The sequence below is a fragment of the Adiantum capillus-veneris genome, chromosome 30 (genome assembly GCF_014529385.1).
Source record: "Adiantum capillus-veneris isolate H3 chromosome 30, ASM1452938v2, whole genome shotgun sequence".
Taxonomy (NCBI): Eukaryota; Viridiplantae; Streptophyta; class Polypodiopsida; order Polypodiales; family Pteridaceae; genus Adiantum; species Adiantum capillus-veneris.
Window position 1 is genome coordinate 97,027,758 of NC_140960.1, and position 24,625 is coordinate 97,052,382.

A 24,625-nucleotide genomic window follows, 5' to 3' on the forward strand; every position below is an offset into this window, starting at 1 on the left:
ATCATTTGAGAAATACACTTGCTTCACTCTCCCACTAGATTGGTAGCATCCTACCACAGCTCCATCATTCTCCTTATTTTGCAGTTGCATCCCTTGTGTCTTTGAGGTTTCCCCTTCAACTTGTGGATGAGAAACTTCAGCAAGGGTTTGCCTCTTTCTCTTGATGATGTCAATGATCTCCTCATGGAATTCACGCTTTGCAATGCCAAGAACTTCTCCCAGAGTAAACTCAATCTTGCTATTCAAGATCCTTTCCTCCAAGACTTTCTTTAAATCTGTAGCAACCTCAATATCAGATTGTAGTTTATAAGTTGGGCCTTTTGTCTTACCTTTCGTTGACTCTTTCTTCTTTCCTGTTGTAGACTCCTCCATGAGTACTTCAGGTGGAGATGCTCCTTGTGTTGAGGGTGTTTGAGAAGGCATTGTGTCGCTTCTTCCCCCACTTCTAGAAGCTCTTTTTGATGGTCCTTCATCAGCATTCTCACGTCTGCGCTTCTCTTCTACAGTTGCCTCATTTTGTTGGCATTTTGTAATGTAGGCATGCACTGACAATGAGTCCACTGGGTCATTCCATCCTGTTTCTAGACGTATGCAATCACCTGCTTCATGTAGAATCTCTTTTGTAAGTTTTCCCTTTGTAGCTAATTGCATGACATTTGGCCAAATTTGACCATGATGGTCACTCACTTCTTCATCACAAAAATGTTCAATTTTTACTCCATAAGTAGCTGCTTCAACTAAAGAGGTGGCATGCTTGGTTGCCATATCTTCAACTAAGGTTTGCATTCCCCCCTTCCCAAAGTTAGTTCTCAAGGGTAGACCTGTCTCTCTTAAGTGGATTTTACCATCCTTAAAAAAGACAACATCTTTTGACAAAGCATCACTAAAATCATCACAATCCCTTCTTACATGGTTTGTACTATCACACCAAATACATCTATTCACAAATCCTTCTTTGGGCTGTTGTCTTTGTCTAGGAAGTGGCCCTGATGGTTGGCATTTTTCTTCAAGCTTTGCAAACTTCACCTTCAAGTCACGCATTCCCTCCACAAGCTCATCTAGCATGGACTCATCAAACTTAGGAGAGATAAAATTAGGCTTTACCATTTTGTCAGAAGTTGAGGTGGAAGGACTTGTAGTGTTTACTACCATCTTGTCCCTTCTTCTTTGTCGTTTGGCAAGCAGTGAGACAGCACCTTCAACCTCATTCCAGTCGGTCTTTGGTCCTTGCTCAGCAGCTTTATCTTCAAGAAGAAGCTCCAAATTTTCTTGAAACTCTTTACCTACAGCTTGTAAGAAAAGATCTGTCTTCTCTGCATCTAGTGTGGCCCTTTCTGTCCTAGTGAGTTGTGCATAGCGCCGCTCAAATTCCCTAAGTAGCTCTGTTATTGATAGTCCTTGCTTTGGCTTGACTACCCATTCTAAGAATGTCCTTTTGGTCACTCTCTCAGAGTCCTCCATGAAATATTCCTCTTTTAAAGCTACTTTGAGTTCTTCCCAATTTCTCCCATGCCCATCTTTAATTGCCCTAACATGCTCCCTAATTTCTGGAGCAACAACTAGCTCAAAGCTTTGAATCATCTCACCTTCTGACACGCGATGCAGGTCCATCTCCTTCACATACTCGCGTAAGTACTTGGTTACATCTTTTCCATTGAACTGATTCATTCTGTTGACGACCGCTTGTATGGCCTTCGTTGCTGAAATCTCCCTTCTTTCAGTAGCATGTTGTTGTTGCATGAACATTGCAAATGCTTGAAACATTTGCATTGTTGTTGGGCCAAAATGCATACCCTGTTGCTCAACATGATCACCCATGGTTACCCACAAACTCTCACCCTAGCAGATTCACGTCTGGTTCACCAAAAATATGTCGAGAAATTTACGGTCTTGCCAGGAAAGCACCGGGCTTATGGCTGTGAGAGTTTGTGAGAGAACTCAACAAAAACTATATGAAGGAGTTAAACCATAGATGCCATGAAGACTAGGGTTTGGAAATAAGTTCAATCAAAGAAGACTCACTCTTTCTCTCTTGCACTCACACACACAAAGAAAGAACGCAAAAGAGAATGTCAAAACAATACGAAGATGAAAACATCAAGGCTATGGTCATATCGTATCATGGGTAATATGAAAGGGTTAATGGATGAGTTAATGGCATTCAATTTTGGCTGACCAAATAGGCTACGAATTGTTCTTTGGAATTGTAGTTTTGTGCTTACCATAATATATATATTTTGTCTAGTGATTGGGATTAATTGTGTGTACAAATCCTCTTGGTTCATAGCAAGATAACTACGCTTACATCAAAAGAAAAATTATAGTCTATGAGAGGTAGTATGATGGGATCCGGCGATAGAAGTATTTCATTGAGCCTTTCAGGGCCGAAGAGAAACACTATACGTTGTTGAAAGTGTATTTTACGGCTAATCCATACGTTAATTCTAATAGATCGTACAGAGTGAAAGCGATAGAAATGATCATCATGTGGGTTATTCATCTAGGATAGTATGTGATAAATGTAGATATGAGAGAAGTGAAGAGATGAGAAGTTTCCCACCCAAGCCCTATTCTTGCCCGTAAGCAATAAGGATACTGCGGGGAGAGATGTACCTGTAGCAAAGAGAACCTAGAGAGGATGAATTACTAAGAATGAGAGAGATAGGTTTGGTTAAGGAGATGAGATTAGATACATATATATATATGTTGGATTAGAGATGAAAATGAAAACAACAAGAAATCAAGAAAACATCAATGTAGAACACATCTTACTTGAAACCCTTCGGCACCATTATTGATGGGAGAGAGAAGAAGAGTGGATAATTCCACTTTGATTGATACACCAAGTGCAAGACCTTCTTTGATTAGAGTTGATCTTCCAAGGTTAGCTTGTTGCAAGAATGGCTAGTCTCCCTCTAGGAGAAAGTGTAGGCTTGGGCTTATGTTAATGGCTAAGTACAATTAGGCATTACTACTCACTCCCTCGAGAATTCCTCTCATCAATGTCTTGAATGCTTGAGTTCCTTCCAAGGAAGAAGAGGTCCCCTTTTATAGGTGAAGGGAACCCACAAGGGTTTACACAAGAAGAGAGGAGCCAGTGTGAACAGGAATTGGAAAAGTTGGAAATGAGCTGTCCCTGCATGATGTGGGCAGACTGGGGTCCAGTATTTTGATCATATCTCCTCAACCGTAGCTCCAAATAGAAAAATAAAAATATGGGCAGAAACTTCAGCTCATTAGCTACGAGTTTCATTTTAAAATCATTCTCCAATTCGGATTGGAACCTTGTGTAAAAAATTCATCAAAATAAGGTCCATTTATGACAGCAAAAGTCTTCATGTGGTCTCCTTAGCCTTGACTTTCATTTAATTCCCAAGGACACCTCATGCCATATGAAAGCATGACATTTCTCCTTGACAAAGTTTTGTAACCATGCTTGCAATAATGCATTAAAATAAGTGTATCTTTGAAATCATGCCACCTAGTGTCCCACTAGGATTTGATTCTCTCCTAGTAGCTATTTAAAAAGAAATATAAGAAAAGTATAAAAAATACATAGAATATATATATATTGGAGTTTACCCTAGATATAGGATCTAGCTAGGGTGTGAGATGATAATGAAATAGTAGAAATAAAGAATCAATGCTTTTTGCCCCAAGTTAAAGAGGCGGAGCTATTGACACTTTTCCCATAGTATTTTTTGATGGTAAAGTAAGAATACATTACCCTTGAGATAAATAATAAGATGAGATAGAAAGCTTATTTTTATACTTACATATGCATATGTACATTATAGGAAATATAATTATGTATCTAAAAAGTTACAAGATAACTCTTGTAGCATGTGTTTCCACTATGTACATGTCACAGCACGACAACGTGCGGGAAGAGAGAGGAGAGAGAGGATCTATTTTAGGTCTTTCCCTTGGCGAGGGGATCTGGCGAGATTTCGTTTAATGAGAGCGTGTAGATGGAGCCACAACAATCTAGGCTAATTTTGCAAAATAATATTGTAAGCTATTTATATATGATTTCGTATGGGTGAAAAGTCATAGAATACAACCAAGTTACTGAAGTGTAGTAAACCAATGATGTGAGCCAATTCAAAAACATTTGGTGGAGATTTTGAGATAGTATGTACTTTTGAACCACCTATTGGTCGATCTTCAATGAGTTTTCAAACTCTAGTACTTAGCAAGATGCATAGAAACAATATGTATACCCCCACAAAATGTATAGAAAATAGAAAGTTCGGACTTTCATAGTTTGACCTAGCATATATGAAACATATCCAACAATAAACAAGGCATTAATCAACGTTTTAGGAAGAGCATGAGATGTCATATAGTGGAGTATTTAACACTAGATTAGTTACATCACACTTTTATGTCCTCAAAAACTTGTGTCCACTTCACTCAGTATTCACAGTATCATTATTTGGATCTATTCGACAACCCATTAATTAATTTTGCGTTGAGATTCTAAGCATCTTTTAAATCTCGAAGGAAAAGGGCTCGTAGTTTCGATTCACGTGTGCACTCCGTCCCCCAATCTCGGTCTATGCAAACCCCATCGCCTGTGACTCCTGCTACTTGCTTTGCGTCGTGAGCAGGATGGAAACACAAACAATGCATCTATAATCACCTGACACACACTCTTGGGATGATACACACACACACACTATGGGGCACCACTTGGCTTACACAACTCACCTGGCCGAGACAGGAACACACCGATAGAGGGAGAGGAGAGAGACTACCCATTTTTCCACTCCACACAGAGAGACACACACACCCCCCCCCCCCCCCAAAAAAAAAACTCAGCTCAAAAGATGAGAATTTCTGATGTTTAGATACAATTGAGCTTGGGCCAACACCAATGGGGCAAATAGCTCACACAATAAGGGTAAAATATGCCAACTACAATCACAAAGTGGAGTAGAGGCTTCGCTCATAGGAGAAACCTACACAGCCAGAACAACAAAACAATAGTGAATAATTTGGCAAAATAGATAGCACCATCGCGTTCGGAACGGCCCAAAACCCCAGTCTACAATGTCAAAGTGCTCAAATCCGACCTTGGATGAGCAGTTTATGGCCAAAACAGGCTCGAAAAACAGCAAAAGCTCAGTTGCGGCTGTTCTTTCTCTTATCTCCATGTTTTTTTTGCTCCCCTCTTTGCTTTTTCAGTTCCCACACTTAGCTTTATTACTTGGGCACCTTTGGTTTTTTAGTTGACCTCAAACGGACCCTGAACAGGCCAAAAAGTGGCCTCGCAATGCATAGTTGTCACCCTGCTGCATCCATCCGCACACTTGGCACTCAATTTTTTTCATTAATGCATCCCGCCACCACGTGAAGTGGCCCCCAAATACAACTCTTATAATGACCTTTTTACATAATCATCACAAGAAAACACCCACGTTGTGTCCGTACTTATCCACGTGCAAATATTGACCCCATTTGACCTCATGACGCCACTAGATGCCATCAGACGCACCTGCGTACCACATGGCGTGGGCCCGCCGATAGCTTCCTCGAGAAGTTTTACGCGTCGCAAACTCCTCTTATTATATAAAAACACACTGATACTCGTGATAATGAAGATCGATACACTATGTACACCTTGCCCTACTTGTACACATGTGGGCTCCACGTAACCACCTGGATCTGGAAAATGGAAATCCTTTATTTGATGCACCATGCATGGGTATGTACATATGCGCAATCACTTCTTTCCAAAACCTCCTTCAATAGTTTGCATATCCCCTAGCCTGCTATATCATTCATGATCAACAACAGCAAAAAGAGATATGAGACTCGCTGCATCACAGGTCTCCTCATCCCTCACATACATTACTTGTTTTGCAGATAGCTCATCTTGCTCCACCATCATCAATCTAGCATGATACAATTTAAGACGCAATCCATTTACCCTTGACTTATGTAAAATCCCATCCAGGTTAGCCAACTGATCTGTACCATTTGGAAAACACTCCACTACCTTGAAAGGGCCTTTCCACTTAACTTGAAACTTCTTTTGGAAGGTGTTGTCCAGCTTACTGTTGTAGCACAAAACCAAGTCATGCTTCTTGATAACCTTACTTTTGACCTTTTCATTTATCTTTGCCAAAGCCTTATCCTGCATCTGCCCATAATGTTCCAATGCACTCATCCTATCCAACTGAACCTCTTGTAACTGTAAGAGCCTCTCTTTGAATGCATCACTAGGTGGCCCAAGCAACTTCTCTAGCATCTTGACCGCAAGCAACCCTGTACCTGTCTTCAGCGAAGTACAGTAAGCCCATAATGCACTAGGCAATTCCAAATCCCAATTCTTTCCTTGGTGTCCTGTCACTTTCGAAAGAATTTGTATCAACTCACCATTGAATCTTTCATTTAAGCCATTACACTACCAGTAATAAGGAGTGGTATGCTGATGCCTAATCTTCATCTTCACGCATAAAACATCTAGCAGTTTAGCTCTAAATCCTGGCTCCCTATCTAAAAGTAGCTCTAGTGGCACCCCAAACTTGCAACATGTTTCATTGTACACAAATTTTTCCACATCCTTTGCACTAATTTTTTTTACTTCTATCACCTCTGCCCATCTAGAGAGATAGTCCACTGCAGTCAAAATATAGCTTTTGCCCCTGCTTGTGATAGGTAACGGGCCTATTGCATCAATTCCACACTTTTCAAACACATCAAACGCCATAATGGTTTTTCGTAGCTCTAGCTTCAACACTCTCTTCCCAAATGCTTGACACCTATTGCAAGACCTACACCAATGGTGAACATCCTTGTGCAAACTAGGCCATACATACCCTTCTTGCAAGATCTTATGCAAGGTGATCTTTAGAGAAAAATGGCCGCCACATGCGCCTTCATGATTCTCTTCCAACACTCTATAAAGCTCCTCCTGGCAAGGTACACGTCTCAACACAAGATCAGCCCCTTTCATGTATAAGACATCGCCAATCAATTTGTATCTGTATGGTCTACGCACAAAACCATACTTCTTAGACTTCTCAATGTCTTTCGGAATGATTCCTATTAGCAAAAACTCCTCTTCTTGAGCCAAACTTTCCCGGTCATGATAAAGAGATAAATTGGTCCTCAACACAAATAGCTCCCCAATCATGCTTTAAGCTAATTCATGTGCCTCTCCATTTAGAGCACGTTCAATGTGTCTGATGCTCCATGCTTCAAAATTTTTTAACAGGCCTTTAATTCTGAAACACATTTCCTTCAATGAGGTGTTCTTGCTCTTCCACACACCCAACACTGGCTTACAACTAACAAGGCATCACCTTTTATGCTCAACCTTCTAATCCCAATGCTTCAAAAAAATGTGTAATCAGGCTTCCAACGTAGCATATTCAGCCTCATTGTTACTATGAGTATCCAATTTGAACCCTCTCTTGCATACTAGCTTAACCTCTGAATCATAAAATGCTATACCCCCTGAAGTTGCATCATGGCTCTTTCCGTATGAGCCATCAAAGAACAAAACATGTGCATTGCTGATCTGTGGAACTTCTTCAACTACCCTTCTCACCACCTCTTCCTTAACAAGAAGGGGATTATCCTTGTAAGTCAACAACTCAGCTAAGGTAGCTCTTGTACTATCTTCCACTAAAAAAGAGAACTCAAACTCTTGCAGCTCAATTACCCATTTCTTCACCACATTTGCCATGTTAGTTCCATTAATTAACTGTGGCAAAAAGACGTAACTCGTCAAGAAAACAAAAGGTCGTGGTAGCAAGTAATGACGAAATCATCACAAGAAAATATTACACTGGCCATCACTAGCTCTACTTCCGAGAATTTTCTCTCTGCTACCAACTTCAAATGGCTTGCACAATACACTGGCCTCATATAATGGCTACCCTTACCCTTTTGCAATAGCATGGCTCCAATGGCATCATCCCCTACCGATGGATTTACATAAAACACTTGCTCCCAATCAGGAGCCTACATGGATGACAACCCCCCTAACACCTCTTTCACCTCTTGAAACAATTCTTCACACTTGTCATCTCATTGCAATGGATCATGCTTTGCCACTTTTTGTAATGGATAAAGGAACTGTGAAGACAATGGAATAAACCGCGCCATGTACTTCACTTTGTGTATAAAGATTGCCAATTGCTTTGTACTCATAGGTGATGGAACAAGAATAATAGACTTAACCTTGTCTAGATCAGCCTCAATGCCATTTTCTGACACCATATGACCCAATACTTTACCCTTGGTTGTGCTAAATGACATTTATTTGGATTTAGTTGTCCTCCACATTCATCATCGAGCCAATACCATCTGCCGCTTCTCATGGTGTTCAACCCTACTGCTGTAGACATAGAAATCATCCATAAAAGCTTTAACACAACTACCAATGAATGATTCCAATACCCAATTTGCTCTCTCTTGATAGAAAGATGGCCCATTTGACAATCCAAATGGTAATACCGTGTAACAATAGCAGCCCCGTGGCGTAATGAAGGTTGTCTTTGTTCGGTCTTTAAGAGCAATCTTCAATTGAAAATAGCCTGAAAAACCATCACACACACTATACCTCTCATAACTTGCCACTGAATCCAAGATCTGATCAATGAATGGAAGAGGATATGGGTTCTTCTTAGTGGCTGCATCTAAGGGTTTGAAATCTACACAAATCCTCTACTTTCCATCTTTCTTTGGGCTGACTACTACTGGACTCACCCATTCTGTGGTCTCCACAGGGACTATGAACCATGCCTTTAATAACTTGTCCACTTCTTCCCTCAAGGCTTACATCTTCTCTTGACCCATCCTTCTTAGCCTTTCCCGCACTGGCTTAGCACCTTCTTTCATCTCTATATGCATCTCTTCGCCCTTGAACCCTCTGATCTCTTCATATGAAGTAATTAACAAATCAGGAAAACTAGCCAGCATGTGCAAATATATCTCCTTTTCCATAGTTGAGGGGTCTCCCCACTGATCATTTGTGTCATCAATTCCTGCTTCTTTGACAATTCAACCTTGGTCTGCATCAACCCTTCAATCACTTCATAAGGCCCTTCACTTTTATCTTCAATCTCATTTACAAATGCAACTAAATCAGACTCTTGGATTTCTTTGTACATCAAAAGAAATGCAACATCAACATCCTCATCATTGCTGGTAGTACTATCACTGTCCTCATCAGTCACTATGAAATAGTCTTCATCACTAGACTCGTCTTCATCTTCATAAAGCTCTTCCATTTGTTTCCTTGTGTCCATATTATATAGCTTCTTGGTACTTGTCTTTCCATAGAGGCTAATTGTACCACGGCTCCAATCTTGAACAGCTCCCGCTCCCACTGCACGTAACCATGGTCTGCCCAGTATAATAGGATATGCTCCCAACCTCCCTAACATCACATGAAAATCAACCACTACCTTTGCATCATACGCCTCCACTTCTAAGCTCTTTACAACACCAAAACATTTTACTTTTTGATGGTTTTCCAATCTAATCCGGAAGCCTGACACCCCAGTCACTATAAGACCCATATTCTCAACGCATGAGTGTGTTATGACACATATTTGGGCTCCACCATCCACATAACCTTGTCCCAGATTTTTTCTTTTGTGCCACACATCTACTTTTGGGAAAATGTCTGGTAGCTCGTCCATTGCCAACACCTCCGTTGAACCTCTCTCTGGTTCTTTCTCCATTGGATTAACTATCCTCTTCCACTGTCGCTTTAGCTTAGGCACCATCTCTATAAGCTGCCCAAAAGTAGCATCTGCCTTTATGCTTGTCAGATCCTCCTTGAAGTCATAGCTTAATTGTCCATCCCCTAGTGGAAAATCTAAAACATGAAACTTGCAACGAGCCCTCCTTTTCCTCTTGGCCTTGACATCCTCGCCTTCATGGCTCTTTCCCTTCTTCTTGCTAGAACCTGGGATACTTCTTCCTTCCTTGTCCTCTGTGGTCCTCTTCCCAATAGGAATCACTAATGTATCCTGTAGCTTTGATGCCTTCTCCAAGGTGACTACACTTATCAATTTTGTCTTTCCCTTTTCCTCTTGGGTTAATCCACTGGTTCCTTCTTCCCCCTTAATTTCAATGCCATAATCATTGGACCTAGTTAGCACCTGTCTTGGCAATGGATACATGTCTCCCCCCATCCTTGGTGGCTTATCACATTGTGGGTTGATGTGTCCCAACTCTCCACAATTATAACATGTGGGCGTTTGCCTCCAGAACCTACCATTGCTTTGTCCAACACCATTCCTAGGTCTTTCTTCACCTCTTGGCTGATTTGCAAACCTCCCTCATCCTCAATTATTTCCCACTTGACCTAACATGTTTAGGCTGAGATTATTCATTAAATCTACCATTTGCCACATGTCTTGCCTTAGCCCATCATCTTGCACTGCTGTAGTGACCACTGCTGGCATAACCTGAGGAGTAACAGAAACCACTGGTTCATGATGACTAGTTCATGATGAATCCCTGGCATGTGACCTTGCAAAGAATCCATAGGCTGAAATTTAGACCTCATGAGCAAAGACTCTACTCCTAGCTGGATCATTTTTCTCAGCTTCCACCCTTCGTTTCTTGCCACCTCCAATGCATCTTCATATGTTCTAGCCTTCTTTAGCTCCACTCTCCAACGTATATTCTCCCAAAGACCAGCCAAGAATCTGTCCTTCTTCATCATGTCAGGTGGGGATACTTGTGGTGCTAAGGCCTTGCACATCCGCTCCCATGCCAATGAAAACTTACGTATGTATGCATCTACTGGCTCACCTTCCTTGTGCACCAAACCTTGTACTTCTTGCCACACTTTGTCAGGATCTTCTGTCTTCAGAAACTCCACTTCCAATCCATGCCTTAGATTGTCCCAACTCAATCTTATAGGTGGATCAGCCACACGCAACTCCTCTTCAAATTCTTTGGACCAAACGCGTGCATCACTCTTCAAACAAATCTGGAGAAGACGTAACATCTGCGCCAGGTCATGAATCTGGTTGCTAATGCAGGCAACCTCAATCTTTTCCAGAAAGTCTTCCACATCTTCATCACTTCTTTCATGAAATTCTGGATAAGAGAAAGCCATGGCTACCCAAGTTACGATGTTTTAAGAACCCCTTCAAACACACGTGCAAAAACCCAAACTTCTTACTGACTCAATCCCCAGAAACTTCAACGGAGCTCAACTTTAGATAAGGACAAACACATGCACATCAAATGAGTTTTCATAGTTAATAATTGGAATTAAAACAGGAAAAGGGCATTCCAGTATCTCTCTTAATCTCTTGGCCCGAACATAAAAACTATGCGCTGTTGGAAAAAAATCTTCCTGGACACATGAACATTTATTTGGATTCTTTGTGTTAAATGAAAAGGAGTTAATTGAGGTTCGTTTTGATCATCCATTAAAGCCAACCATGCAACTCGCCAAGAAGGCACATCTGACTTATCCCTCTGATTTTGCCAGAATTTCAACAGCATAACAACATAAATGTCTTAAAAAACCAAAAACTAGCCATCATAACTTGGAAAAATTTTGACATAGTTTCCCCAAAAGTAGAGCAGTGAGAACCCAAAATATAGATTGTATATGTATGCATAACCTGCCAACAATGGAACCTGAGCATCAAGTAGGAATCACTAGTACATAGCCTATGGCAAGGTCACAAAAAGGGTGCTCTAGCTACCTGTATCACTGAAAGGATCTCACATTTGAGAATCCTCCAGCTCAATAAAACCTCACACTATCGACCCTCTCATGAAAGCTTATGCAAATCTCGTATACTCAAGTCTCAAAAATGACTATCTTCTAGACCAAGTCTCAGAAATGTTTGGGACTACCAAATAAAACCAACTATGGCTCCACAAAGGCGTACAATGGCAGTATCCATAAGTAATGTACAATACCAGACAATGGGCTCAAATAGGCGCCAATTGATGCATACCCACGACAACTACAAGTGACTCCCACTTGCCAGTGTATGACTCTACTCGAGCTACATGTACTTGTGTGAATCACCTGTACCTGTTCCTATTCCTGTAATCTGTAACCTGTGATCTGTAATCACAAATCTCGAAGATTGAAGCTCGAAGCAGAAGGTACTCGAAGAATATTCTCTGTGGGGGCGCCAAAGAATGTGAGCGGGATAGAAACACACATAACGCCTCTATAATCACCTGACACACACTCTTCGGATGATACCCACACTCACTATGGGGCACCACTCGGCTTACACAACCCACCTGGCCGAAACAGGGAACACACTGATGGAGTGAGAGGAGAGAGACTACCCACTTGCCCACTCCACACAGACACACACACACACACACACACACCCAAAAAAAATCAGCTCAAAAGAGGATATTTTTTTATGTTTAGATACAATTGATCTTGGGCCAACACCAATGGGGCAAATAGCTCACACAATATGGGTAAAATATGCCAGATACAGTCACAAATTGGAGCAGAGGCTTCGCTCATAGGAGAAACTTACACAACTAGAACAACAAAAAAATAGTGAGGAATTTGGCAAAATGGACAGCGCCATCACGTCTGAAATGGCCCAAAACCCCAGTCTACAATGTTAAAGTGTTCAAATCCGACCTCGGATGAACAGTTTATGGCCAAACCAGGCTCCAAAAACAACAAAAACTCAGTTGCGACTGTTCTTCCTCTTCTCTCCACGTTTTTTCTGGTCCTCTCTCTGGTTTTTCAATTCCCACACTTACCTTTATTACTTGGGCACCTTTGGTCTTTTAGTTGACCTCAAACGGACCCCGAATAAGCCAAAAAGTGGCCTCGCAATGCGTAGTTGTCACCTTGTTGCATCCATCCACACACCTGGCACTCAACTTTTTCCAATAATGCATCCCACCACGTGAAGTGGCCCCCAAATAAAACTCTCATAATGACCTTTTTATCCACGTGCAAATATTGACCCCATTCGACCTCTTGACGCCACTAGAGGCCATCTGACGCACCTGCTTACCACATGGCGTGGGCCCGCCGATAGCTTCCTTGAGAAGTTTTGTGCGCTGCAAACTTCTCTTATTATAGAAAAACACACTGATACTCGTGATAATGATGATCGATGCACTATGTACACCTTGCCCTACTTGTACACATGTGGGTCCCACGTAACCACCTACTTGTACACATGTGGGCCCCACGTAACCACCTGGCTCCGGAAAATGGACAATCCTTTATTCGATGCACCATGCACGGTATGTACATATGCGCAATCACTTCTTTCAAAAAATTCCTAACAGCGTCATTGGTGCTCTGCTACTTTGCCATCCGCATAGTCTATAGAGACCACCCCAAAGTCTGCTACCTCAGACTCTCCTACCTGCCCGTTTGCTACCCTGCAATGTCTTCACCTCCTCCCCCTCAATGCTTCTGGCCACCACAAGATTGCTTTGCATGCACACAAAATTTCCATTCAAACTATCGGCAGCTTGATCATGAGAGAGAGAGAGAGAGAGAGAGAGAGAGAGAGAGATCCTTGGCTCCACGTGTACACCCGTACCTGCTCCTCCATTGCCGTGCGTGTCCGACTCACCCTCCAACACCCCTCTTTATTGTGCAGACTTTCTGTTGTGAGCAAGCAAGGGGATGAGTGGTCTTCTATTTTGCGTGTGAGGTCGACAAGAGAGTAGCTTTTTTGTGGCATGATGTCGGCCTCCTGGTTCCGCCTTGGTACACTTGGACCACCTCTAAACATTCTTCCACTCCCCCGTTTTCTTCTTCTCCATTTCCATTTCCTTTAGTTGAACCTAGCACGAGAATCTTGGTTGATTCTTATCAAAACAAATGAAGAAAAGATTAGAGGGACATACTTCCTAGAATTATTGCTTAAGATACCAAAGAGGTTCTAAAGTGCTCTATATCCACAAAGCTTGTTTAAGACTTGGAAAAAGGTTGGAATTTTTTTGGGCTACTGATTCTGTCTTTAGAGCTGGGTTTGAGTAACATTTTTAAACCTATCTTGAGCCAAAAGACGTATGCTCTTTCTGGCTAATTTTCATGAAATTGGCATTAGAGCACCTACAAACACATCTTAGTGACATACTACATGCTACATAGCTAGCACAGGTAGTTTCAAAGGTTTTGTTATGCTTCTAAAAACTAGAAATCCTATGTATTGGAAGCTATGGCCCATTCATATAAAATTTTCAGTCCTACTTTGCTAGTAAGATTTACATTTTTATGATCTTTTCAAAAGTGTCTTTGTATTCGGGAGGCAATTTTGAGTGTGTTTATGGATTTCTTACTATGTAACTCTTCTTTCTTGAGCTTTGGGCCACCTAATATCATAAATAGCAAACAACACAATGACAAGAGTGATTTTTCATTTTACCAATATCGGATTTATTTTGAGTTAATATGATGTTGTCTTCAAATTGCTTAATTTTACTCAACAAACATGATACATTTCAAGCTTAGTACCAAATATAACTATAAAATTCCAATTTGGCACAAACTTAAATGGTTTATATTCCATATGGAAGGCCACATTGTGCAGAAGGAAGTTTTTACATCGGTGCAGTTTTTGTACTTCATAGCTGTGTTCCAAAATGTCTTAGGAAGACATGTTTTGATGCTTTCTATGCTTGAGCAAGAAAGTAAAGAACCAAAGTGTATAAAGTGAAAGAGTTTATAAACATAATGATACATGTATACATAAAAACATAGACCATTGGTCAATAAAATGCAAAAATGCACTTTCTTTTTACTTAGTACTATGTTCAAGAGAGAACAACAGTAGACTTTGGTCAAGAACTCAATGATATTTGCAAAACAAATAGGCTCATTTTTTGGAAATTTTGGTCCCTTGTGTAAAATGAGGTTTTCCTAGCAAACATGTTGTTTTAGATCAAATTTAGCACTCCTTTGGCCTTGAGAGCTCCTTGTGACTAATTAGAGTCAAGAGTTACGAATGTTTATTTTTTTTCTCACATTAAGTGTCGTGTGATCTTTAAGCCAAAGCAAGGACTCCTATAGACACAAACATATGATAGGGGTATTTGATTGTTTTTCAAGAACCCTAAATGACACTTTTATGTCTTGTTAGGTTACCAAAATAGTGTCAATACTTCTTCCAAAAAAATTGAAACTTTTTTGATTGAAAATCAGGAACTTGAAGCAACACTTTCCCAATGTCTCTCCTAACATTTAGTGAACCCATTAAATGACTAAAAACTTTCTATATTAGATAAGAAACTACCTATGTTGGTTGCATTTTCATCGCACACTTGATTTTGTATAATATGATTGTAGGCTCTACTTATAAAAGAAAAAACCTTCAGAAAACAACATAATCAAAGACTCTAATGAGCACTTTAATTATCAATCAAGAGGAGGTGGTGATGATAAATGTTGCTACAATATTGTTATAGATAATTTTTGACCACCATTGCAGTGGTACCCAAGTCCCTCCACAGGTGTTTTGCAACCAAAATAGAAGGTCCCTGCATCTGATGCCACCCACTGCATTGCAACCAAACAACCAGGGGTAACTTAAATACACAAACACAAAACTTAAGCACCAAAAAAACCTTAAATGTGCATATATCAAGTCTTGAGTTTTTTTTATTAAGCTATGCCATTCTAATGATTGCATGCTTAAACAATGATGGTAGTTTTTTAACGACAATGCGAGCAAAGCTTGTAACTCATCATATTTTTGTGATGCCCACTAGTGTTGTTTATAAATTTAACATGCACTCAGTTTCATATAATTTTGCAGGTTTGCATCCAAATTTTCCACTTTTGTTAAATCTACAGATGACTTCAAGAGAGGTTGTGCATGTGCCTCTTCAGTGTTTGAAAATAGTATACCTACCAACATGAAACCTTGCATGCTACCACTTTGTCGTGCAATGGGCAAGAACCATGTGGCTTGTTTGACCCAAACCAGCCTTTTGAGTTTCTTAAACAAGATGCAACAAACTAGTGTCAAGCATCCCAAAAATTAATACTTTTTTGAAAAAAGTATCCCTCTAGGAAGCGACATACATGGTCTTCACATAATGACACCAACACTAAAACCACTAGGTTGTGATCCCATTGATGAGGAAACACCATCCTACTGGAAATGGCCACACTAATTTGTAGAGAGGATGACCTATTTCAATGTGAGTGGTAGAGTATAAGCTAGATTATAGAGATGGCAACTAGCCAGACATTATCAAAGGAGTAAGCGATGAGAATGTCAAGACAGTTGGGAGAAATGCATCTACAGAAGCTAGCTTGAAAACCTTCCCACCAGACAGACATGAAAAACCTATCGTGAACTCAAATTTATAACCAAAAATAGAAGGAATACAAATGAACTAGTTCTTTCCTGTCTAGGCTTGATGCATCCGTCTTTTTCAATTTAGGAGGTTTTGAAGCAAGGAAACCACTCTTATTGATAGAGAAGCAATTGAGAAAGTGCCCCTAATTGGGACTTTCTAATTGCAGCTAATAATTGAAATGATGGAATGAAGAAGACATGCGAGGATGTGCTAGAAAGAAGAGTGTACCAAGAAAGTTCCGGTCTGTCCCGCGTCCAATTGGATGGCAGATGTGAAATCACAGCGCTCATAGTCCACCTTATTTGGGAACTGATGGATCGTGTGGAAATTGGGCGTGTATTGAAACACTGCAAAAGACGTGCAACCAAATTAGCCATGACACAATATGTATATATCCCTCTCTCTCATACACACGCACACAGAGAGCTTACCAAACTGGTCGCCCGGATAGAAGGGCTGATGGTCGGAGGACCATAGGTCGTAGTTGGGCAGCCGGTTGGTGCGCACGTTGAAGTTGGTCCAGCCCATTGTGCCGCCAACCTCATACAAAGCCACCCCCTGCATGGCCTGCATGGCGATGGCGCCCTCCTGCTGCCACCACCACCACACACCCAGACACACCCATTTAACTACCCGGAACTTACTGCAGTCCATTTGGTCTTCTTGCTCAGCTCAAGCAGCTAGCCCAAACTTCACTTTTTGAAAGGGGCGGAAGAAAAGGGTGTTGTTCCTTCTCGTGAACCTGGCATGTTGTTTTGCGGGAGGTGGCAGCCTTTGAGTCCGTTTACCAGTGCGGCGCGCTTTCTAGCTGATAGGGAGTGCTCGACGTGACAATTCTTCTCTTGACGGATACGTTTTGAGTTCGAAACGCATCGGGATTCGGATTATAGATCTAGAATGCTGCTATAAATCTTACTTCTGTGCGCACCTGCATGCGCATTATAATTTCTTTAACTAGTCTTGCTTGGTGGGCCTTTGTGCACATACATAATCTGATAGATTTTGGAGCACAGCTAGTTACTTGGTTAATTAATTGTGATGGCTATCGCCTTGGGTTTTGTTGTGGTGACACGAGAAAATGAGTAGAACCAATTGATAGGCACCAATAATGGATCAACTTGGGACTTCATGCGCATTGGGAAGAAGCAAGTTGTGTCCCATAGTGCTCCATATACGACAAAGGGCTACTAAAGAGGATAATTGAATCACCATAGTGCTCCATATGCGACAAAGGGCTACTAAAGAGGATAATTGAATCAAGCAAATGGGTTGGAGCTTAACCTAGTTTGGTAGTTGTTTGTAGATTGCACCATTCAACCTAGTAATATCGACCATTTAATCTCTAAACCGTGAAACCATCTTTGAGACACTCATCAAGCGTAGTCAATTTTCCTTTATTTCAATATGTTGTGGTGTGCATGAGTGGAAGGCAAGATTAGATGAAAGTGTGTCTGCCTCATGCAAGCACGAACACCTCCTTATATTGAAAATACGAGGGAGTACAACCGACTACACATTATCTTGGCACATATGACCTAAGTTCACACCAAAGCCATCCGGCCACGCACCACACCTCCCCCCTTAGGGAGAAAAAGATGGACAACTTTTATGATTTTGGACTAAGAATGGACTCCATAAGAGGGATCAACTCCAATGACTCATCTGGAGGGAGTGATCATACAGCAGCTTAGGGGCTAGGATTGAGAGAGCTCGACTCGACAAGAAGACACCTCATTGTAGGCAATACACTAGGTTGCTATCCCAATAGAAATGGCTACACGAGGAATGACTAACTGAGAGTTGGACATGATATTTTGGCAACATATATCCATTTCTAAAACGGGATGTGATGGGTTTGACTTGACGCTTAATTGAACGAGACAAACTCTCCTACAACGATAAAAACTAAAACTTTTTGAGACAAACTAACTGGGAAACCAACTTTGCATCACGACCATGAAAATGAAAAGACTGGGCACCTCTGCAACAAGACTGCAACAACTCCCTTTTTTGTTCCATCATGACCTGGGTGTTATGCAGCATCATCCAGATGTGGGAGAGATACATGCCAAAACCAATCGCAAAACTCCAAATGCATGAAAAGATGGGCGAGTGAATTGGGTTTTGTGTTCTCTCTCAACCCATCAAATATTGGCTGCCTCTGTTGAACAATACCAAGCCTTGACAAATACCTGGCTTTAGCTTCAGCCTCTGGAGCCTTTACTTGAAAAAAATTTCTAGCCTCAGCTTTCTCCTGGGTGGCCGTTGGCTAATAGGTTAGCCGAATCTTGCGAGGCCATGGAGAGGTTTGTAGCCTTGATGACACAGAATCATATGTGGTCGTGGAATAGGCGCATCTGTAGCTGTTGGTGGTGCAGAGACAAAGTGCCGATGAGACAATTGGAGATGGAGAGGAGTTGATCCAGTACGGAGGCCTACACATCGTCATTTTCAGTAACTGCAACCATTGAATCTTGGGATTGCAACAAGCAGGCTGCTGTTGAGACTTACATAAGCTTAAGCTCGAAGCAAACCAAGGTTGAGTAGGTGCATTAACAGGTGTAGATGTTGACATCTTGAGCAACATTGTAGGCTTTGGTGCTGTCATCAATATATTGGCCAACAGGATCATGTTGAAATGGAGCGGCAACATGTTAATGGGGACCTTGATATTGTCGTAGGCTCCAAGAATATCCCATTGCTCCAGCTTCAGCTCTCTTGTTAGGCAGACTAGGACTTCTCAGGCTACTAAGAAGGTATTTTCCCATGTTATGCAGAGAAGGTTGCTGCATCGTTGTTGCTCCTAAGCAGTCCAGGCCCCAACGATTCGATCCAAGGAGGAGAGGATACGGAAGAGGGAAATAAGACTACCAAGCGGGAATGCCGCCTATAACACTACCATTCTGACTACCTCTCTGTCACTTCAATTAATCGCCATGCGAGCAAGACACACACACACACACACACACAGAGAGAGAGAGAGAGAGAGAGAGAGAGAGAGAGAGAGAGAGAGAGAGTTAGCAGCGGCTAACACAGGCTACACCAATTATGCACCAAGCTGTGGATGTGCTATAGTGCACAATATTTCTTGTTCATTATATAGGGCTTGGGCTCATTTAGGAGTTCCAAAGTTGTATGAGGCTAGGCTAAAGAGCTCAACTTTATCCCATAGTTGAAGGGTTTGAGGCCCAACGCTATAAAAGATCCCTATGCTTAATGAGTAGTGATTCTTGGGTGATTTTTCCTCTTTGTAGAGTGGATGGTCATGAGGCTCACGGGCTTTCCATGCCCATGTAGCTCTTGATTTCTAATAATCAATTACACCTTCTTTCTAATTAGTCTCTTTGTTTGATTATGTGGAGTGAGATTGTGTTAGTGTGATGGTAGATCTCTAATCCCTTTTTTGAGTTAATCTATTCTATCCACACCATTGGCCATGGTGTGTGAGGGTTGTGCCTTCCTTCTCTTCATCTCTCTTAACAAGGTGCGGTTAGTGTGTGTGCATACGTAGTCGCATTAAGGGGTTGTGCCGGAATGGACACACTAATGCGGAGTAGGTATGTTAATTGCATGCTTCTGTAGTTGTGATTAAGAGTTGTAAATAAGAGTGATTGATGTGAGAGGTTAATTTCAACCGCATGATTGGGTGCAAGTGATTAGTGAGTAGGAATGTGTTGTTGATTAGAGGAAGCTCCCTTCCATGGCTTCTCTCTATGATGAGGGTGGATGCATGAATAGGTGGACCAAAAACCTTGTCCTAGACAGAGGTTTTATAACCGGTACATAAAACCATCTCTATTAGTTCAATTTGATATATTCTTTTGAACAGTTTTTTAATTAAATATAGAATTTCCACAGCTTTTTGTTAAATATAGAAGACGGCTCTGTACCTCTTAACTATGGACGTCAGCTAGCTCTTTACACCATTACGATTTCCACGTCTCTTTTTCAAATATAGAAGACGGCTCTGTAGCTCTTAACTATGCACGTCAGGCAGCTCTTTGTCTTCCTGCTCTCTCGTTTTCCTGTCTCTCTCTAACTCTCTGTGTAGAAGCACAGATTGTTGTTTTACTTTGTAGGCCTATCACATATCTATTGCTGTCATATACTGCTCTTGCTCTCTGTAGGCCTATCACCTCACTCAATCTCTCCCGCTCTAGCATGGAGCAAGAATCTCACATTGTATGTGACTGCTCTCAGCCTCACTGTGAACTGTGTGCTAGGTATGTTGTTTATGTGGTCAACAAATATCATGCTAGGAGAAAGAGGGAGCAGCGTGCTAAGAACAAGCTTGAGCAGGTAGCACGTGAGGAAGATAATTATCAAAATGGTGCTGATGATCCAAAGCGTCAAAGACTTTGCAATGACCTTGTTATGCTCTTCAATCGGCGTACAAAGGCCCTTGATGTTGCATCACGCTCATATATTTTGTGCAAGTTTGTAAATCATCCTTCTGTTGGAGACCTTGAAATGCCCAAGGCACAAACAACCTTCGTTGAAGCCATACGCAACACAATAGATGCAATCAAATTACCCAAGAGCAGACGGGAGCTCTTTCTTAAAAGGTTCATCACCACAATGCTTATGAATGTTGAGTGTACATCTACCTCAAAAGTGAATGTTTCAGTTGCATCTAAGTTGCTAAATTTGCACAAGAGGAACTTCATAGCTGCAAAGAATTGGTTGAGGGCAGCAGGTGATGGCAATTTTCCAATCTCTTTGTGTGCTCGACATCCCATGGATCGTGGTTTCATAACACCTGATGAGAAAGAGTTGATCTTCTCTTTTTGGATGTCTAACACTCGTGTTTCACCCAATAAGAAGGATGTGTGCAGAAAGCGTATTGGAAGAAATTCATATGTCAAACATCCTGTGCATCTTCTTGAACAATCTCAGGTAATAACTTGCTTCACTATATCCATTTTTGTTTTCTAATATTTGCATTCATGACCTATATTCACTATAATTGGGTGATAAGAGTAGATATGAAATCGGATATGAAGGAAGTTATAAATGGAAATAAGGGGAATCTGTATTTGGTCCTAGACTCTTGGTCCTAGACTAAGAGTAGATAAATATTGGATGTGAAGGAGAATTATATAAATGGAAACATAGTTTTTATCATACACGTATGTTTGCTGAAATATATGTTTGCAGACGCATACTTTCACACGCGTATGATATGTATAAACTGGTCAGGTTAAAAACTGGTTTACATAACCAATAAAAATCTTTTAACACTTATTTCTCACTGGTATACATCGTGGTTAAGTGTTCACATGTACTGTTTGTCATGTCAAATAGGTAAAAAACATATCTGTTTGAAAGTAAAATACTGATTTACATTTCTAGTAAAAAAAAAATAACACTTATTTCTCACTGGTATAATCGTGATTAAGTGCTCACATGTACTGGTTAGGTAAAGAACATACCGGTTTTAAATGAAAAGACTGGTTTACATCAGCAGTCAGAACATTTGAACTGGTTGACACTTATATACCACTGGTACAAACCAAGGACATGTGTTCATTTTTTTTTACACTTATTTCTCACTGGTATACATCATGGTTAAGTGCTCACATGTACTGGTTAGGTAAATAACATACCTCTTTTAAATGAAAACACTGGTTTACATCAGCAGTAAGAACATTTGAATTGGTTGACACTTATATACCACTGGTACGTACCAAGGATATGTGCTCATTTTTTTAACCCTTATTTTTCACTGGTATACATCATGGTTAAGTGCTCACATGTACTGGTTAGGTAAATACATACCGGTTTTAAATGAAAACACTGGTTTACATCAGCAGTAAGAACATTTGAACTGGTTGACACTTATATACCACTGGTACGTACCAAGGGCATGTGTTCATTTTTTGTAACACTTATTTCTCACTGCTATACATCGTGGTTAAGTGCTCACATGTACTGGTTAGGTAAATAATATACTGGTTTTAAATAAAAAGACTGGTTTACATCAGCAGCAGTAAGAACATTTGAACTGGTTGACACTTATATACCACTGGTACATACCAAGGGCATGTGTTCATTTTTTGTAACACTTATTTCTCACTGGTATACATCATGGTTAAGTGATCACATGTACTGGTTAGGTAAATAATATACCGGTTTTAAATAAAAAGACTGGTTTACATCAGCAGCAGTAAGAACATTTGAACTGGTTGACACTTATATACCACTCGTACGTACCAAGGACATGTGTTCATATATACTGGTTTGTTTAACCAATTAAGTGAAAAAACATAGTGGTTTGAAATAAAAATACTGGTTTATAGTAATGTAACAGTACGTTTTCTTCAAAGATAATAAAAACCTGCAGTTTTCTTCAATGTTCTTTAACCATATATGTCTTTCATTGTAGGTGGATCTGTTTCTCAACTTCAAAGAACAATACCCTAAAATTGTAATAAGGCAGCGTGCGTTTGAGTACATGAAGCCATATTTTGTGCGGAAATTGAGAGACCGATATACTTGCTGCTTCATTTCACATGTTCAAATGTCCTTCCTAAAGGATGCCATAAATCACATGCAAAGTTCTGTATTCGGTCTGCATGGAAAAGCTTGCCAATGTCAATGCAACATATGCAAAGACAATGGTGGATGCAAGGAACCAAAAAACCCTATCAAGAGTGTAACAGCCTTATTGGACTCTATACTGTGTCCAAAATCAGATATGTCCACCTTCCATGCCCTTGCCTGCTTGAGTGGTCAATGTAAAAGGTGTGGCCCGGATAAGTTGGACTTTTGTGCTGCAGAGGCTGCATTTATTGCTAAAAAGATTGTGGTGAAGATTTTTGAGGATCTAGAAGTAGGAACTGTGCGTGACGGTCTGAAGAAGAAAAGGAAAGTCTTGTCGCATAAGGAAATATCATGCCAGGATCTCTCAGTCATGTTCAAAGACCATCTTAAGAAATACATAATGCATAATTTTGTGTATAGATGGCAAGCAGAACAATATAAGGAATGTATACAAAGCTTTTCAGAAGATGTTGTTGTGTTAGTTGTTGACTTTGCTGAAAATTATAGTTTCAAAGAACAAAATGAGATTCAGTCCATGCACTGGTAGTCAAATCAAGTAACTATTTTTGTGCACATAACATATTTTCGCATTGTAGGTAACGACATCACCCTAGATCATTTTATTATTTCTTTTGTATTAAGCCTTCAATAATTTTTGATTTTTATATTATGCAGGTGACATCCACAAGACAATTCACTTCTTCATTTCAGATGACAAGCAACATGACACACATTTTGTTCAACACTGTTTCTGAAACATGCGGAATGGCTAAAGCAATTTGGTCTAAACATAAGGCATCATTGGGTATGGTATGATGGAGAAGATTCACAATTCAAAGCAAGAAGACCATTCTATTTCCTTGCCAGGTATACCATGTTCTAACAGACATTATCTGAAGGTGGTTTTAATATAGAGACCTATAATATTGGCATTAAAGTTGTAATAAAATGCTTGTCTAACATCAGTAATATTATAATACATGTTTTTTTTGGTAATTTTATTGTGCCAAGAGTATATTAATCTTCTTCTATCCATTGAATAAATTGTAGATACAGTGTTTTTATGGGATGGAAAATGTCTTGGAACTTTTTTGGATCCAGCCATGGTAAGGGAGAACACGACGGTGCGGGAGCAGTGATAAAAAGGTCTTTAACTCAATACCAATTGCAGCCAAACTACCCAAAGATAGACTGTGCTGCAGATGTTGTGGCATTATTGAGACGGACCTTGTCAGATGGTGCTACAGCCACCTATGCATCCCAGGCCCGTTATGTAAGCAGGATTTTTTGGGTGATTGAATTGGGAGATGTAGAAAGGGGAAAAAAATGGGATGTGAAGGCTGTAAAAAATACCCACTCAATGTACTCTGTTTTTGCATATTCAGAGCATGATACAACTGATTTGAGAACATGTTCACTGTCTTGTTTTTGTAGCGCATGTAAACAGGAAAAGTGGAGGAGATGTGTGAGCAAGTCACACGTTCCTTTCTGGACATACCTTATTTTGGAGCCTACGAAAGAAGGGGAAGACGATGACGACGAAATAAAGGAGGATGCAGTGTATGAAGGACACTATGACCCCCTCAGTCAAGCTCTTATTGTTGGTGATAATTTTGTTGTTCCCGCACCAAATGAAAATGAAGAAAAAGTGGATTTCTATATAGTGAAATGCACTGCAGCTATTCAGGAGTTTCATTCAGACGCTGAAGATGACTGGGGTAATATCATTAGGCGAGGATCCTATGCTATCAAAGGGTTTTACTATCGTATGATA

The 24,625-nt window shown here is 40.5% G+C and overlaps 1 protein-coding gene and 1 pseudogene across 1 annotated transcript; both read right to left on the bottom strand.

Moving 5' to 3' along the window:
- Nucleotides 1–13,384: 13,384 nt before the first annotated feature.
- On the bottom strand, nt 13,385–17,016 carry LOC147418469 (uncharacterized). The gene is made up of 5 exons (XM_086507156.1): nt 16,740–17,016; nt 16,537–16,655; nt 15,396–15,499; nt 13,539–13,773; nt 13,385–13,426 (listed from the first exon to the last, which is right to left on the bottom strand). Exons 1-5 carry the CDS (start codon nt 16,960–16,962, stop codon nt 13,400–13,402), a joined length of 708 nt encoding a protein of 235 aa, XP_086363282.1. The 5' UTR covers nt 16,963–17,016; the 3' UTR covers nt 13,385–13,399.
- Nucleotides 17,017–18,213: 1,197 nt separating this feature from the next.
- On the bottom strand, nt 18,214–18,757 carry LOC147418470 (uncharacterized; annotated as a pseudogene).
- Nucleotides 18,758–24,625: the final 5,868 nt, after the last annotated feature.

Excerpts from the sequence above, each read along its gene's own strand:
- LOC147418469 (XM_086507156.1), bottom strand. The coding sequence starts at position 16,962 with ATGGACTGCAGTAAGTTCCGGGTAGTTAAATGGGTGTGTCTGGGTGTG. Across the intron at positions 16,656-16,739 it reads CTATCCGGGCGACCAGTTTG|TGTTTCAATACACGCCCAAT; the intron begins GTAAGCTCTCTG and ends CGTCTTTTGCAG. Across the intron at positions 13,774-15,395 it reads AAATTATCTATAACAATATT|GAAATGGAAATGGAGAAGAA; the intron begins GTAGCAACATTT and ends GTTCAACTAAAG.